The sequence below is a fragment of the Sciurus vulgaris genome (genome assembly GCF_902686455.1).
Source record: "Sciurus vulgaris genome assembly, chromosome: 8".
In the NCBI taxonomy this organism is placed as follows: Eukaryota; Metazoa; Chordata; class Mammalia; order Rodentia; family Sciuridae; genus Sciurus; species Sciurus vulgaris.
This window is the reverse complement of record NC_136468.1, coordinates 86,481,045-86,494,224: the sequence shown is the minus strand read 5'-3', so window position 1 is coordinate 86,494,224 and position 13,180 is coordinate 86,481,045. Positions and strand designations below refer to the sequence as shown.

Below are 13,180 nucleotides of genomic sequence, written 5' to 3'. Positions count from 1 at the left end.
GGGTCAAATGGTTGAGAAATGATTCATTTTATGATTTAAATTTACTTTTACAGAGCTAAATATAAAGCTTAGATTGTCATTAATCACATGTATTTAAATATTTTTCACTTGTCATGTCCCCCAAACCATGTCTGTTGATCATAGTCAGAGAGCTGATGGGCCTTGAGGTCTGACAGCTGAATGCCAGCATCCCTTCTACAGCACCCAAAATCCATAGTCACCAAGACTCTCCCTGACTAGCTAGTAGTAGGGGTAGGTAAACTTTTTCTTTAAAGAACCAAGAACCAGAAAGATATTTTAGCCTTTACGACTACTGGCACAACTACTCAACTCTACCATTATAGTGCAAAGCAGCCGAACACCATAGATAGTGCATAAAGAATGGCTTTGGTTGCATTCCAATAAAATACTTACTTATAAAAACAGGTAGTGGGCGTGGATTTACCTATAGACCATAGTTCAACAGTCTTTGATCCAGTGACTTCTTAAAACAATGCAGTGCTACATGTTATTTCTTTATTCCATCAGTACTTTTTTATAGGGAGATTGCATTAAGCCAAGCACTGTACTGGCACAAAGAAAAACATGGCACAACCCGACTCTCTGAACTCCCCTTCCGTGTCTCTGACTGGCTCTCCATAGATCTTACAGGGCAGTCCAAAGGCTTATGAGGCCCCATAGGATATTACCCTCTCGTGCTTCACCTCTCACCATGGCTCTTCTCTACTGTGCCCTAAGTTCCTGAACTTCACATTAGCTCAATATAGTCCAAAATTCAACCCTAGTTTCACAGCCCTCGAGATCTGAATGAGTTCTGCTCAAGTCTTTACAAATTGAAGCCTTGGGGAATTCCTCAAACTTTATCCAGATTCCTAGGATGAAGATGGGGTAGCATGTTAGAGTCTTGTCCATCTAACTTTTGGTTCCTGGTTCCACTTGGGCTATTCCTATCAGCAACATATTGACCCAGGGGCAAAACTTAATTCCTCAATTTTCTCGAAATCATTCCTCAGTTTCCTCCAAATCCTCATCCAGACAGAGCATTTGTGAGCGTGGTGAACTTCACTGAATTGTTGAGTAACAAATATATCCTTTATAATATTTGTACTATTATTTTACAGTATTCTCCATTTAAAAAAAAAAAAGATAATCTGTAGACAAGACAATGAACTCTCTCCACAAATGGTGCTGGAACAACTGGGTTTCTACAGGCAAAAGAATAAATTGGATCTTTATTTCATACCATGTATAAAAATTAACTTGTGCATGAATCAAATCAACCTAAATTTAAGAGCTAAATCTATAAAACCCTTAGAAGAAAACAGGAATAAATCATGATCTGGATTTGGCAATGTATTCTTAGGTATTACATCCAAAGCCAAGCAAAACAGGGAAACATAAATTGAATATTGTGATAATTAAAAATTTTTGTGTTTCATAGGACACTAGCAGGTAAGCAAAAAGGAAATGCATACCAGGAGAAAATTATTTGCACATCATATGTAATCAAGACTTGTATCTAGGACATATAAAGAACTCTTATGGAGGGAGGAAGGGGTTAATGTTAGGGGTTAGAGTTAGGGTTAGGGAGGGGGGCAAGAATGGAGGAAGGAAGGACTATATAGAGGGAAAAGAGGGGTGGGAGGGGGAGGGGTGGGGGAAGGGAAAAAAATAACAGAATGAATCAAACACATTACCCTATGTAAATTTATGATTACACAAATGGTATTGCCTTTATGCCATGTACAAACAGAACAACAGGATCCCATTTGTTTACAATAAAAAAAAAAAAATGCACAAGGCACGAGAGGACTTACCAGTAGACCAAGGCAATAAAAATACAAGTAAAAAAAAAAAAAAAAAAAAAAAATCATAGCAAACTGCAAATAAAGACAATTTAACTTTGTAAAAAAAAAAAAAAAAAAAACTCTTATACACTCAAAATAAAGACAAAATGCCTGATTAAAAAATACAAGGAGGCTGGGGATATAGCTCAGTTGGTACTGTGCGGCATCGCAAGCACAAGGCCCGGGTTCAATCCCAAGCACTACAAAAAAAAAACAAAAAAAACAAAAAATGCAAAGGATCCAAATAGACATTTCTCCAAAGAAGATATTCAAATGGCCATTAGTAACATGAAAAAAACTCCCAATATCATTAATCATTTGGAAAAACAAATCAAAACCAAATAACACCACACTCATTAAATGGGCTATAATAATATTGTTCTTTTTAAACACAATAACAACTGTTGGCAAGAATGTGGAAAAATTGAAACCCTTATACAGTACTGTGGAAATGTAAAAATAAAGCACCTGCAATTGAAAACAGTTTGGCAGTTCCTTAACAAACACAGAATTACCATATAACTCAGCCATTTAGCTCCCTTATGTATTCCCAATTAAATTAAAAAAAAGTATTCACACAAAAACTTGGACATGAGTATTCACAGCAGCATTGTTCCTAAGAGTGAATTATCCAGCAACTGATGAACAGCTAACAAAATGTGGTATTATCCACATATTAGAGTGTTATGTGGCTATAAAAGAACAAAGTACAGACACGTGCTGCAACACGGATGAACTTGAAACTGTTATGTAAACGCCCATCAGAAGCTGGGTGCAGTAATACACACCTGTAATCCCAGTGGGTTCAGATGCGAAGCAAGAGGATTGCAAGTTCAAAGCCAGCCTCAGCAACTTAGCAAGGCCCCTAGGCAACTCAGTGAACCCTGTCTCTAAATAAAATACAAAGAAAAAAAAAAGAGCTGTGGATGTGGCTCAGTGGTTAAGACACCCTGAGTTTAATCCCCAGGACCAAAAGAGAAAAAAAGCCCATCAGAGGAAGACCCAATATTGTATAATTTAACATGTAATTATATAATTCAGTATATATAATTCAGTTCATATGAGATGTCCAAATAGGCAAACCTATAGCACAAGAAGTAGATTAATAGTTGCTCAGGGCTGAAAGGTGAAGTGTATAGTGGGTGAAGATTTAAAGAGTACAGGATTTTTTTTTAGATGATAATGTTCTAAAGTTGAACATTCATATCTGTGAATAAACTAAAAAGCCATTGAATTATACTGTAAGTTGAGGAATTATATCTTGTGAGTATTTCTCAATGTTATTTAGATAAATATACTACCACTGTTTGGGGCGGGTAGATAATCTGTCGGAATTTAGGAATCAAACTGCAGTTCTTCCGCAGTACCATGATGCCTATCTACCCAGAAACTATCATAATATATCCATACCAAGAATTCTCTATTATCTAAAATACTTATGAAGCAATAGGACTTTTAGTTGTTGCTGAACAATTCAAAAGTCTTTCTATTCCCACAGGTATCAGGAATTAAGGAAGTCACTCCAACAGTGTAAGCTCTTCCATGGGGCGCCTGAAAGGAATATGGTGGGATTATACCGCTTTCACTGCCTGAGGAACACAGGCCAAATATGAACCTTCTCGTGTCATGGGCAAGGACATCAGCATTATGGATTGGTGGGAGAAACTGGCCAAGGTAACTAAACTGAGCTAGTCACATAAGATGTGTTATCCATTTTCTCTATTTCTGTTGAACCTTTTGTGTAACTTAAATATGCCTCCAAACTAATTTCTTTTACTATGTATAAAAGGACACAGATAGAAAAACTCATATATGATTTCTAATCAATGAAATAAAAAAAGCCTTTTATTAAATTTATTATGTCCTTAGAGATGATAAAGTATTCTAAAAAAATCTGATTAACTTAATTCCCTCACTTACCACATCTATTTAAAGTTTAAATGAGAATATGAGGAGGAAAAAAGGATATTAAATTAAACATGTTTTTGTCTGAGCAAAGATTTGGCCTAATTTGTACAGATGTTCTTGGTTTTTGGAACTTTGATTTGTAATTTTTCACCAATCTTTATAGTCATAAAATTGCAGGCAATGTTTTCAAATATTTACGTACTTCAATAATAACTTATAAACGTTAAAGTCACTTTCAGCAACTCTATTCAAAAACACAAGTTAAAACAATATAAAGCAAAAAACTTTGAAGAATAAATTAAATTTCAAATTAAATATTTACTAAAGATTAATTTTAGTTATGAAATTCAGAGAAGAATCCACCAAACCATGGCACAAAGATTACTTTTCTTCTTATTTATCTAACAAATTTTGATTACCTGCACTGACAATCTAGTTAGCTAGTGGTTTTGTTATATAACATGCAAAAGAAATAAATAGGTAAGACAAGCCATAGCAAAGAGAAACATTAAATAGTGACTGTGCAGCTGATAATCTTATCAATACCTCAGTAAAACTGTAAAAAACTGACAGATGAAAAGGCCAATAGTCAGAGCCAATTGGGAAGATCTAGAGATCAGCACATTGTTAGAAGTAAGGACCTCAAGTTCACTCACTCATTCAACAGGTTTTTAAGTTTAACTTTTTAATGTAATAGAGAATTATATCTTTGTAAAATGGATGGTATCATCCTGGTTTTACCATGAATAGACAGAGAACCAGGAGTTTCATTACCTTCCATTGGCGTCAGGTTATAAAGTAGTAGAACAAGGATATTGAGTTCAGGTTTGTTTGACTACAAAATCCAAGTTGTTTCACCTGGTCATTTTATTCACTCATTGTTTTTAGTCAACTTTTTTGCTGCTATGACCAAAAGACCTGACAAGAACCTTTTAGATGAGGAAAAGGTTATTTGGGGGCTTACAGTTTCAGAGATCTCAGTCCATAAATGGCCAGCTGCATTCCTCAAGGCCCAAGGTGAGGCAGGATATCATGGGGAAGAGTGTGACCAAGGAAAGCAGATAGGCACATGGCACCAGAAGCAGAGAGAGCACTCCACTCACCAGGGACAAAAACCCAAAGGCATGCCCTTAGTGACCCACCACCTCCAGCCACACCTTTCCTGCCCACAGTTACTACCCAGTTAATCCCTCTGGGGGATAATGCACTGATTAAGTTAAGACTTTCTTGCATGGTCTCACACATGAGGTTTTGGGGCACTAATATATAAACCATAAAACTCATCCATTTATTCATTTATCTATTCAGTAATTTAAGTATAGAAAGTATGGTTTTGCAGACCTGGGAGTTACAACTCTTTATGGAGTTTATAGCTATTGTCCTCCAAAATTTGAATATTAAAAAATGCACAGAATTCTAAAATAATTAGAAGTGTTTGCATATAATTTCAGTGTGTAAAAAAGAAAGACAAATACTCGTTTCTTGAGAGAATCTAGTTGAAGTGAAAGGTTTGTGTTGGTCTTACTGAATGCAGCCCCAAGATACTGGGAGAAGAAATATTTGTTTCACTTATTTGTCATCTCTGACTCACAAATGTAGGTTAAGGTCCCTTCATGTCCCTTTATGTCAAATATTATCACTTTAGCATGTTCATCTCTTAAAAATATATTTAGGACAAAGTCCTGTCTTCATGTTTAATGCAAATTGCTTGGCAAACAACTACAGAATAGAATTTACCTTGTTTCCTAACAAGGAATAACTTCTATTACATATTTTTCTTTCTCCCTAAAAAGAGCCTTTTATACAGAATAACAGTTTTTACAGCTTCTCATGGGTGAAGCCTCATTTAGTTCATAAAAAATAAAATTTAAAAAAAAAGGTTTTCTCTGGCAACCACACCCTGCCACCTCCTTTGGCAGGAGGTGTTTCAGTGGGGGTTTTGTGGGAAACAGGATCACTCTTTTGCCTCACCAAATCCTCTGTCCTGTGCCTTTGGAAACTTAAAGTACCTACTCCTTTGGAAGGTTAAGATGAGACATCCTAAGTATGTCATCTGGGGTTAAGAACTAAAAAAGAGCATTTCTTACTACAGAAAATGTTTCTGTACACATGTTCCAGTGCAACATCCATGTTATGCCACATGGAGCATCACTGCCCCTCGGAGTTTTCCTGACATAAAATAGCATAGCAAAGTATCATAAAGGAGCTTTAGTAATACTTACTCACAATATGCAAGTTTCAGAAATTCTAAGTGAGATCAGTTATCACCTAATTTGGCATCAGTTACTGACAGAATCAAATCACAAAGTAATGAAAGTGTATAACTTAGTTTTCACTTCCATAAACATTGCTTAAAGTTTGGTAAAGTGGTAAAATTGTTCATTTTGGAAAAGGAAATTCTTCCTTTAAGCTACTGGTTAAAAGCTCTTAAAATACAGCTGTAGTGCTCTGTGAACCTAAAAGTACTTTGAATTTCCTGGGTACTCTGATTTTTCTAGTAATCTTTAATAATACTGAAAGGTATTATAAATGACTTCACAAAGCAAAATCTCTCCTTCATAAAAGATTAGACAAGTACAAATTTATCAGCAGTCAGTCACCAATGAAAGGCAAACAACCTATGCCATTCATTTAGTAAGTGGCAGACGAGGAAAGAAAACTTTATGGAGATTATTCCAGGCCCTAACATTGTTTTCCAAGAATGCATTTGGAGCAGAACAGTTCTTTGTCCCATATATTGCAAGGTGTTTAGCATCTTTGGCTCTTGACCTGGAAATACTAGTAGGCATCCTGAATTCATTGTGACAACTAAAATAAAACCACCCCATATATTCCCATACTCTCCCTGTTGGGGCCCAAGGGGAAACAGCATGATTGTTAGAGAATCATTATACCTAACCCAACCCCTACATTCCAACTAAGACAAGGTGAGCCTACAAAACTCTGCAATTCTCTACTTTACTTTAAAGAGATTAAAAGAGTAGATCATCCTGTTAGTAGGGGGAAAAATCTTGAGACAGACAAAAGGGCAGACAGTGACTGGAAAAATTATTGTTGTACATTATTGTTCTATTGCAGATCAATAATTTTCCCAATCATCTGAATGGATCAGTGCTCACCAGCATCCCTTTATTTTCTTCATTTAAAAATGTAGTCATAGGTATTGGCACTGAGGTACGTGAAAGGTGCAATACCGTCTCTGTGTTTTGCTAGTTTCCCACATTTGGAACATCCCACTTGACCAAGTAAGATCCAGAAATCACTTCACAGCCTCCCTAGCATCCAGGGTGCAAATGTGTGCCCAAAAGTTCTGCCGATCACCCACATCTGCAGTAGATACTGATTTGCCGGTGAGTAACTATGTTGGGTAGATGAGATTCACAGTACCAACTCACTATAAAAACAGAGAGGGCATTCAAAAGATACAGGGCAACCACAGTGACAAGTGAGCACTACACACGTCTGAAAACATTCCAGATGAGGCCAGCCTCCTTTGACCACCACTTCCTAACCCCACTTCCCTTCCTAGAAGGAACCACAGTTACCAATTTGGTGTGTCTCCTTCCATACCTTCTGTTATCTAGTTACACAGTTATACATGTGCCCACTGAAATTTTATGGGAAATTTTGTTTATGTGTGAAATCATTTGATACACAGTGCTAAGAAACTTGGGTGTTTTTTCCCCCTACAATCTAGTCCTATGTCAGTAAATACAGACTTACTTTATTATTTTTAATTTCTCATAATATTCCACAATATGGATAATTCAGTGTGAATTAGCCACTCATAGTTCTTTGATCCTTTTTGTTTTTTTAACTTACTGTAATGAACCTATGAACCTCCTTGTAGAGGGCTTTGGACTCATGCACAAATGTTTCTCTAGGGCATATCCTAAGTGGAAGTTTCTGGGTCATAATATAAAATATTCAAAATACAAATTTTTTAATTTAGTAGAATTAGTAGATGTCCTAGGTATCAACAATCCCTTATATGTTATCTTTATTTCTTCCAACTTTTGTTTTATTTAGGCTTTTTGTAATGTCCTTTGTCTTATCAAATGTTCTTTTGGCTTTTAACTTTTGAAAGAAAAATCTTATTTAAAAGGCCCTCTTTATCAGCTAAGAAAAAAACATATACCTATACATTTTCTTTTTTAATATTTGTAGACTTATCCTCAATTCTTTAGATTTTAATCTATCTGAATTATCTTTTTGACTAGTGAAGAGATGTACTATTTTCCAAATGGGTAGTGAATTTTTCCTGTACTGTTTATTGAAATATACATACTTTTATACAATTTAAAGTATCACCTTTTTATATACTGAATTTCTATATATTGTTTGTCTTAATCTACTTGTCTTTTACAATCTCCCCATTATACTATGTTAATTTAAAAAGATGTTCAATTTAATATTTTCTTTCTTTTTAGAAAACTTCCTATTGAACAATTCTATTATTTGACACGGAACAAAAAAAGTGACATCTATGGAAATGATTCCTTGTAAGTCTGAGGTCCCCCTTCCCCTTACATGGGATCAATAATATTTTAAGTAGAAATGAGTCATATGAGAAATAAAAAAGTCCTCACAGGGGAGCCTTTTAGAGAAAAAAAAAATTCTTCCTTTTTATTAAAATAGACATCATTAATACTAGAAATCCTAGAAGCAAATAAACCAAAAGCAATGGTTTGTAGCATTTAAACAAGTCAACAAAGAGTAAGAAGTAATGAATAGTGAAGTTCAAAGGGATTCTTACAGGTCATCCCTACCTTAGACCTACTTACTCAATCTAATTATATTTGATGAAAAATAGACAGAAAATGCCATAGTGGCCCTCAACAGATTTTTGAATTGATATTTCATGAGAGGTTTCTTATGGTTATCTACAAGTAACTCTTTAAAAAATTACTAAATAATTGGATAATTAATATTTATTAATTTACCCTTTGCTTAAAGGTATTATGTTCTAGTATATTAAATTATCTTCACTCTTTAAAATGGTTTGTCATGTATATTAAATTCATACATTTTATTTTTTGTCAAATAAGAATAAAATATTGACAGTACTGAAGTAACAATGAAAATATATTTTTTTTTTTTTTTGTTTTACCACCTGTTCTTTATTTACAGTTTTTAGAACATCAGACTTCTTCATTCTGTTTAATGGGGCAAATATTTCTGAATTGCCCTCCTATAATTTGTCAGTCATTATGCAAGAAGTTAAGGACTTATCATGGAGTATATATTGTCCAGGTCCATAGGTATAATCTATTGGGGGAGAAAGACAAATAGTCATAATCCATGTGATAAGTCTATCACAGGAATAGGAACAAGTGCTGGAAGAGTAACCAAGGAAGTGGACAGACACTTTACAGAAGGAGACATACAGGCAATTAATAAATATATGAAAAAGTGTTCAACATCTCTAGTAATTAGAGAAATGCAAATTAAAACAACTCTTAAGATTTCATCTTACTCCAATTAGAATGACTATTATCAAGAGCACAAACAATAGTAGATGTTGGCGTGGATGTGGGGGGAAAGGCACACATATACATTGCTGGTGGAGTTGCAAATTGGTGCAGCCACTCTGGAAAGCAGTGTGGAGAATCCTCAGAAAACTTGGAATGGACCCACCATTTGATCCAGTTATCCCACTCCCTCGGTTTATATCCAAAGGACTTAAAGTTAGCATACTATTTCTTGACCTTTATTAAGATTTGTTAGTTGTTTATAGATTAAGAAGATGTACAGCCAGAGAAATGAAAAGTTGTACTCCATTTGTGTAAATGAATCAGAATGCATTCTGCTGTCATGTATGACTAAATAGAACAAAAAAGCCCAAAAGATGGTGCAGTATAGATTTTAGCCACTAGAGGGAGCCAAAAAGATAAAATTGGTGTTTGCTTGGGTTTTTAACCCTTTGGGTTTAACTTTGCAAAGCAGATATGGAATATGGCCATAGGATTAATTAACTGGTTTGGATCAAGCAAGTGGCATCTCTGCGAATTTCATTTTACTTTCATTTTCTTTAATTTTGAATTTTTAAAAAGATTTCCTTTTAGTTTAAAATTTATTTTTTTCATTTTGAATCAAATCAATTTTAGTCATATACTTATCAACATCACAGAAAAATTTGTCACATGAGAGCAATTTAGATGCCAACTTAACATTTTGTACGTAGGAAATTGTAACTCCAGATCCCTTGGATTCATATATTCATTGTTCACCCCCATCTCCAACTCAACAATATAACTAGAAAAGAGGAAATATTTTTTTAGTTCCACGCCCACATACTTAAGATATAAACATTATGGTTCATGAGAATTGTGTATTTATAACATATGCTAGAGTAATAAAATTCTATGACTTATATGCCACTTTCTAGTGAATATGTAAAACATCTGAAAATTTGAAGTGTATTCAGTTTTACCAACTTTACTATCAAATTGATGGCATTCTGTTTATTTTTCATGTCTGAAATCGGACTATAGTATTATTTCTTGGAAATCAGGGTTCCAAATAATTAAACATACAACCTTGCAATGAACTGGTATGGAAAGGCAAACCTCCAGGAACTTGATCAGTTTTGTTCTGTCCTCTCATAGCAACATTTACTATCATGAGAGATCAGCAACTCTGGGTAAAGGAACAAAGTATACCCATAACCTACATATCCTCCCAACAAGGCCATATTTGGGTTGCTTCAGGTCATGTAATTGCACCACATATGTGATGTCAGGCTTCCTGAGGGCTCTTTGGCTACTACCTGATTATGAGAGTCAAGGTCAATAAGAACCAGAGCTCTCTTATTAGAAGCTGCCCATCAGCCCCTGTACCTTTACTGCAAATAAGAAATGCAAAAGGGTGATTAGGACTGAAGTAAGAATACATGGAATGGAAAAACTGATCAATAGACAACAGATATGAAAATATATTTCTCTATCCTGTCAATATGCCCAGTTCCAGAAAGTTAATAAAAGTATCTCAGTGACAATATAGTTTGAAAATGGTGTATATCTTTAGTCTTAAGCAAGTTTCTAATAATAATACAAGCCTTTAAAAGCCCTTAATTTAAATTAGGACTTGTTTTCTGTTTAATTCTAGGTTGCCCAAACCATCTAATTCAACATTAGAGTAAGTACAAAACTTATATTTTCCTCCCTTGTTATAATCAGAAAAAAAAAAATACTGGCATTCTATACATACCACTTAAGACAGGTGAGAGAAGTGAGACTTTGATGAAAGCTATTTTTTAACAAATGGAAGGAGAGGCAGGTTCAATCCAGGTGCCATTATTTTTTTTTCTCCCCAGTTATATCCCCTGCCCCTCTCTCTCCTCCCCCACCCCCCTCTGTTTGTTTGGTAGTCCTAAGGATTGAACCCAGGGCCTTGCACATGCTAGGCAAGCCCTCTACACTGAGTTCAATCTCCAGCCCATTGCCAATCTCTTTTTAAATAAAGTTTTATTTTAGTATAGTTTTAGATTTATAGAATTATAAGGAAGTTAGTACAGCAAGTTCTTACATACCCTCCAACCAGTTTCCCCTACTATTGCCATATTAATATGACCACATTAATATAGCACATTTGTCACAATTAATGAACAAGTATCAATGCATTAGTTTAACTGAAGTCTGTACTTTATTCAAATTTCCTTAGTTTTTACCTACTGTCCTTTTTCTGTTTCAGGATCCTATCCAGGATACTACATTACATTTAGTCTTCATGTCTCCTTAGATGCCTTTTTGTTATGACATTTTCACAGGCTTTCCTTGACCTTGACTATTTGAGAATTATAGATGATATTTTGTAGAATGCTCCCAAATGGATTTTAGCTAGTGTTTTTCAATGATTAAACTGGGGCATTGTTTTGGGGAGAAGGACCACAGAGGTAAATCACCACTTTCATCACTGCCTATGAAGGGTGCATGCTGTATACCTGATTTCTCTGATGTTGGCCTTGATCACCTGGCAGAGGCAGCGATTTTCAGGATTCATTACTGTACAGTTACTTTCTTTTATTCTCCTCCCATCCACACTGTTCCCTTAAAAAGAAAGTCACTGTGCATGGTAGGCATCTGGCATCAGGCTCCACCTTCCAAGAGCAAAGCACCTGCTTAAACTTTTGGCATTCTTCTGCATGGTTATTCCTTTCCATTTATTTATGGAACCACTTATTTTCAGTATTGACTTGGGGATATTTGATTTTTTGGTCTTAGGCAGTAATATAGTACCCCTTTATTTTATTACTCACATTGGCCATAAGAAATTCTTCTAATTCTCTTCTGTATTCTTTTGACATTTTCCTCATTCTTGTGGGGATTTGGAGGGTGCTTTTTTTTTCTTTCTTTCTTTTAGCAGTTCCTTACTTTTGGGCACTATAAGATGCTTCTGGATTATCTTGTATATTTCCTGCCCCACTCCTAGAATGAGCCAGAACTCCAAGGAACCCTTTTTCCTTTTATTGGTCACTGGTATAAGAAACAATTTGCACCCCCTCCCTTTTTTTTCTATACTTTTTTATTCATGCATTATATTTGTACATAATAATGGGATTTGTTGTTTCATATTCATACATGCACACAATATAACAATATAATTTAGCAATATCACTCCCCAGCACTTTATCCATCCCTCCTCACCCCCACCCCATCCCTTTCCTCTACTGATCTCCCTTTGATTTTCATGAAATCCCCCCTTTTCTTTTCCTTTTCCTTTCTAGCTTCCACAAATGAGAGAAAACATACAACCCTTGACCTTCTGGACTTGATTTATTTTGCTTAACATAGTCATCTCTGATTCCATCCGCTTTCCTACAAATGACATAATTTCATTTTTCTGTATGGCTGAATGAAATTCCATTGTGTATACACACCACATTTTCTTTATCCATTCATCCTAATTGCTCTGCTTAGGATTTCTACAACTGAATTAAATAGGAGTGATGAGAGTAGACATCCTTATCTTGTTCCAGATTTTAAAGAAAATATTTCCAATTTTTCCCCATTTACTATGATGTTGGCTTTGGTTTTTTCAGTCTTTGTCGTTGAGGTAGATTTCATCTGTTTTTATCATGAATGGGGGCCGAGTTTTGTCAAAGGCCTTCTCTGCATCTACTGAGATAACCAAGTGATTTTTGTCCTTAATTCTGTTTATATGACGAATTACATTTATTGATTTACATATGCTAAACCATCCTTTCATCTCTGTAATAAAACCAACTTGGTTGTGATGTACAGTCTTAATAGGTTGTTGAACATGATTTGCTAATATTTTACAAAGTATATTTGCATCTATGTTCATCAGGTATACTGGTCTGTAGTTTTCTTTCCTTGACGTGTCCTTTGGTAGTTTTGGTATGAGTATGATACAAAGCCCTATCTATCTTTACTGAAAATACTAAGCAGACATTGTAAAACTGT

The 13,180-nt window shown here is 35.0% G+C and overlaps 1 protein-coding gene across 1 annotated transcript in view; it reads left to right on the top strand.

Moving 5' to 3' along the window:
• SPMIP4 (sperm microtubule inner protein 4) overlaps window positions 1-13,180 on the top strand; it is a 33,111-nt gene that overhangs the window by 4,843 nt on the left and 15,088 nt on the right. Inside the window, 8 exon segments of the mRNA XM_079151146.1 lie at window positions 3,346-3,382; window positions 3,385-3,399; window positions 3,403-3,454; window positions 3,457-3,477; window positions 3,480-3,497; window positions 3,500-3,521; window positions 8,186-8,257; window positions 10,863-10,892. Coding sequence (XP_079007272.1) covers window positions 3,346-3,382; window positions 3,385-3,399; window positions 3,403-3,454; window positions 3,457-3,477; window positions 3,480-3,497; window positions 3,500-3,521; window positions 8,186-8,257; window positions 10,863-10,892 — 267 coding nt within the window.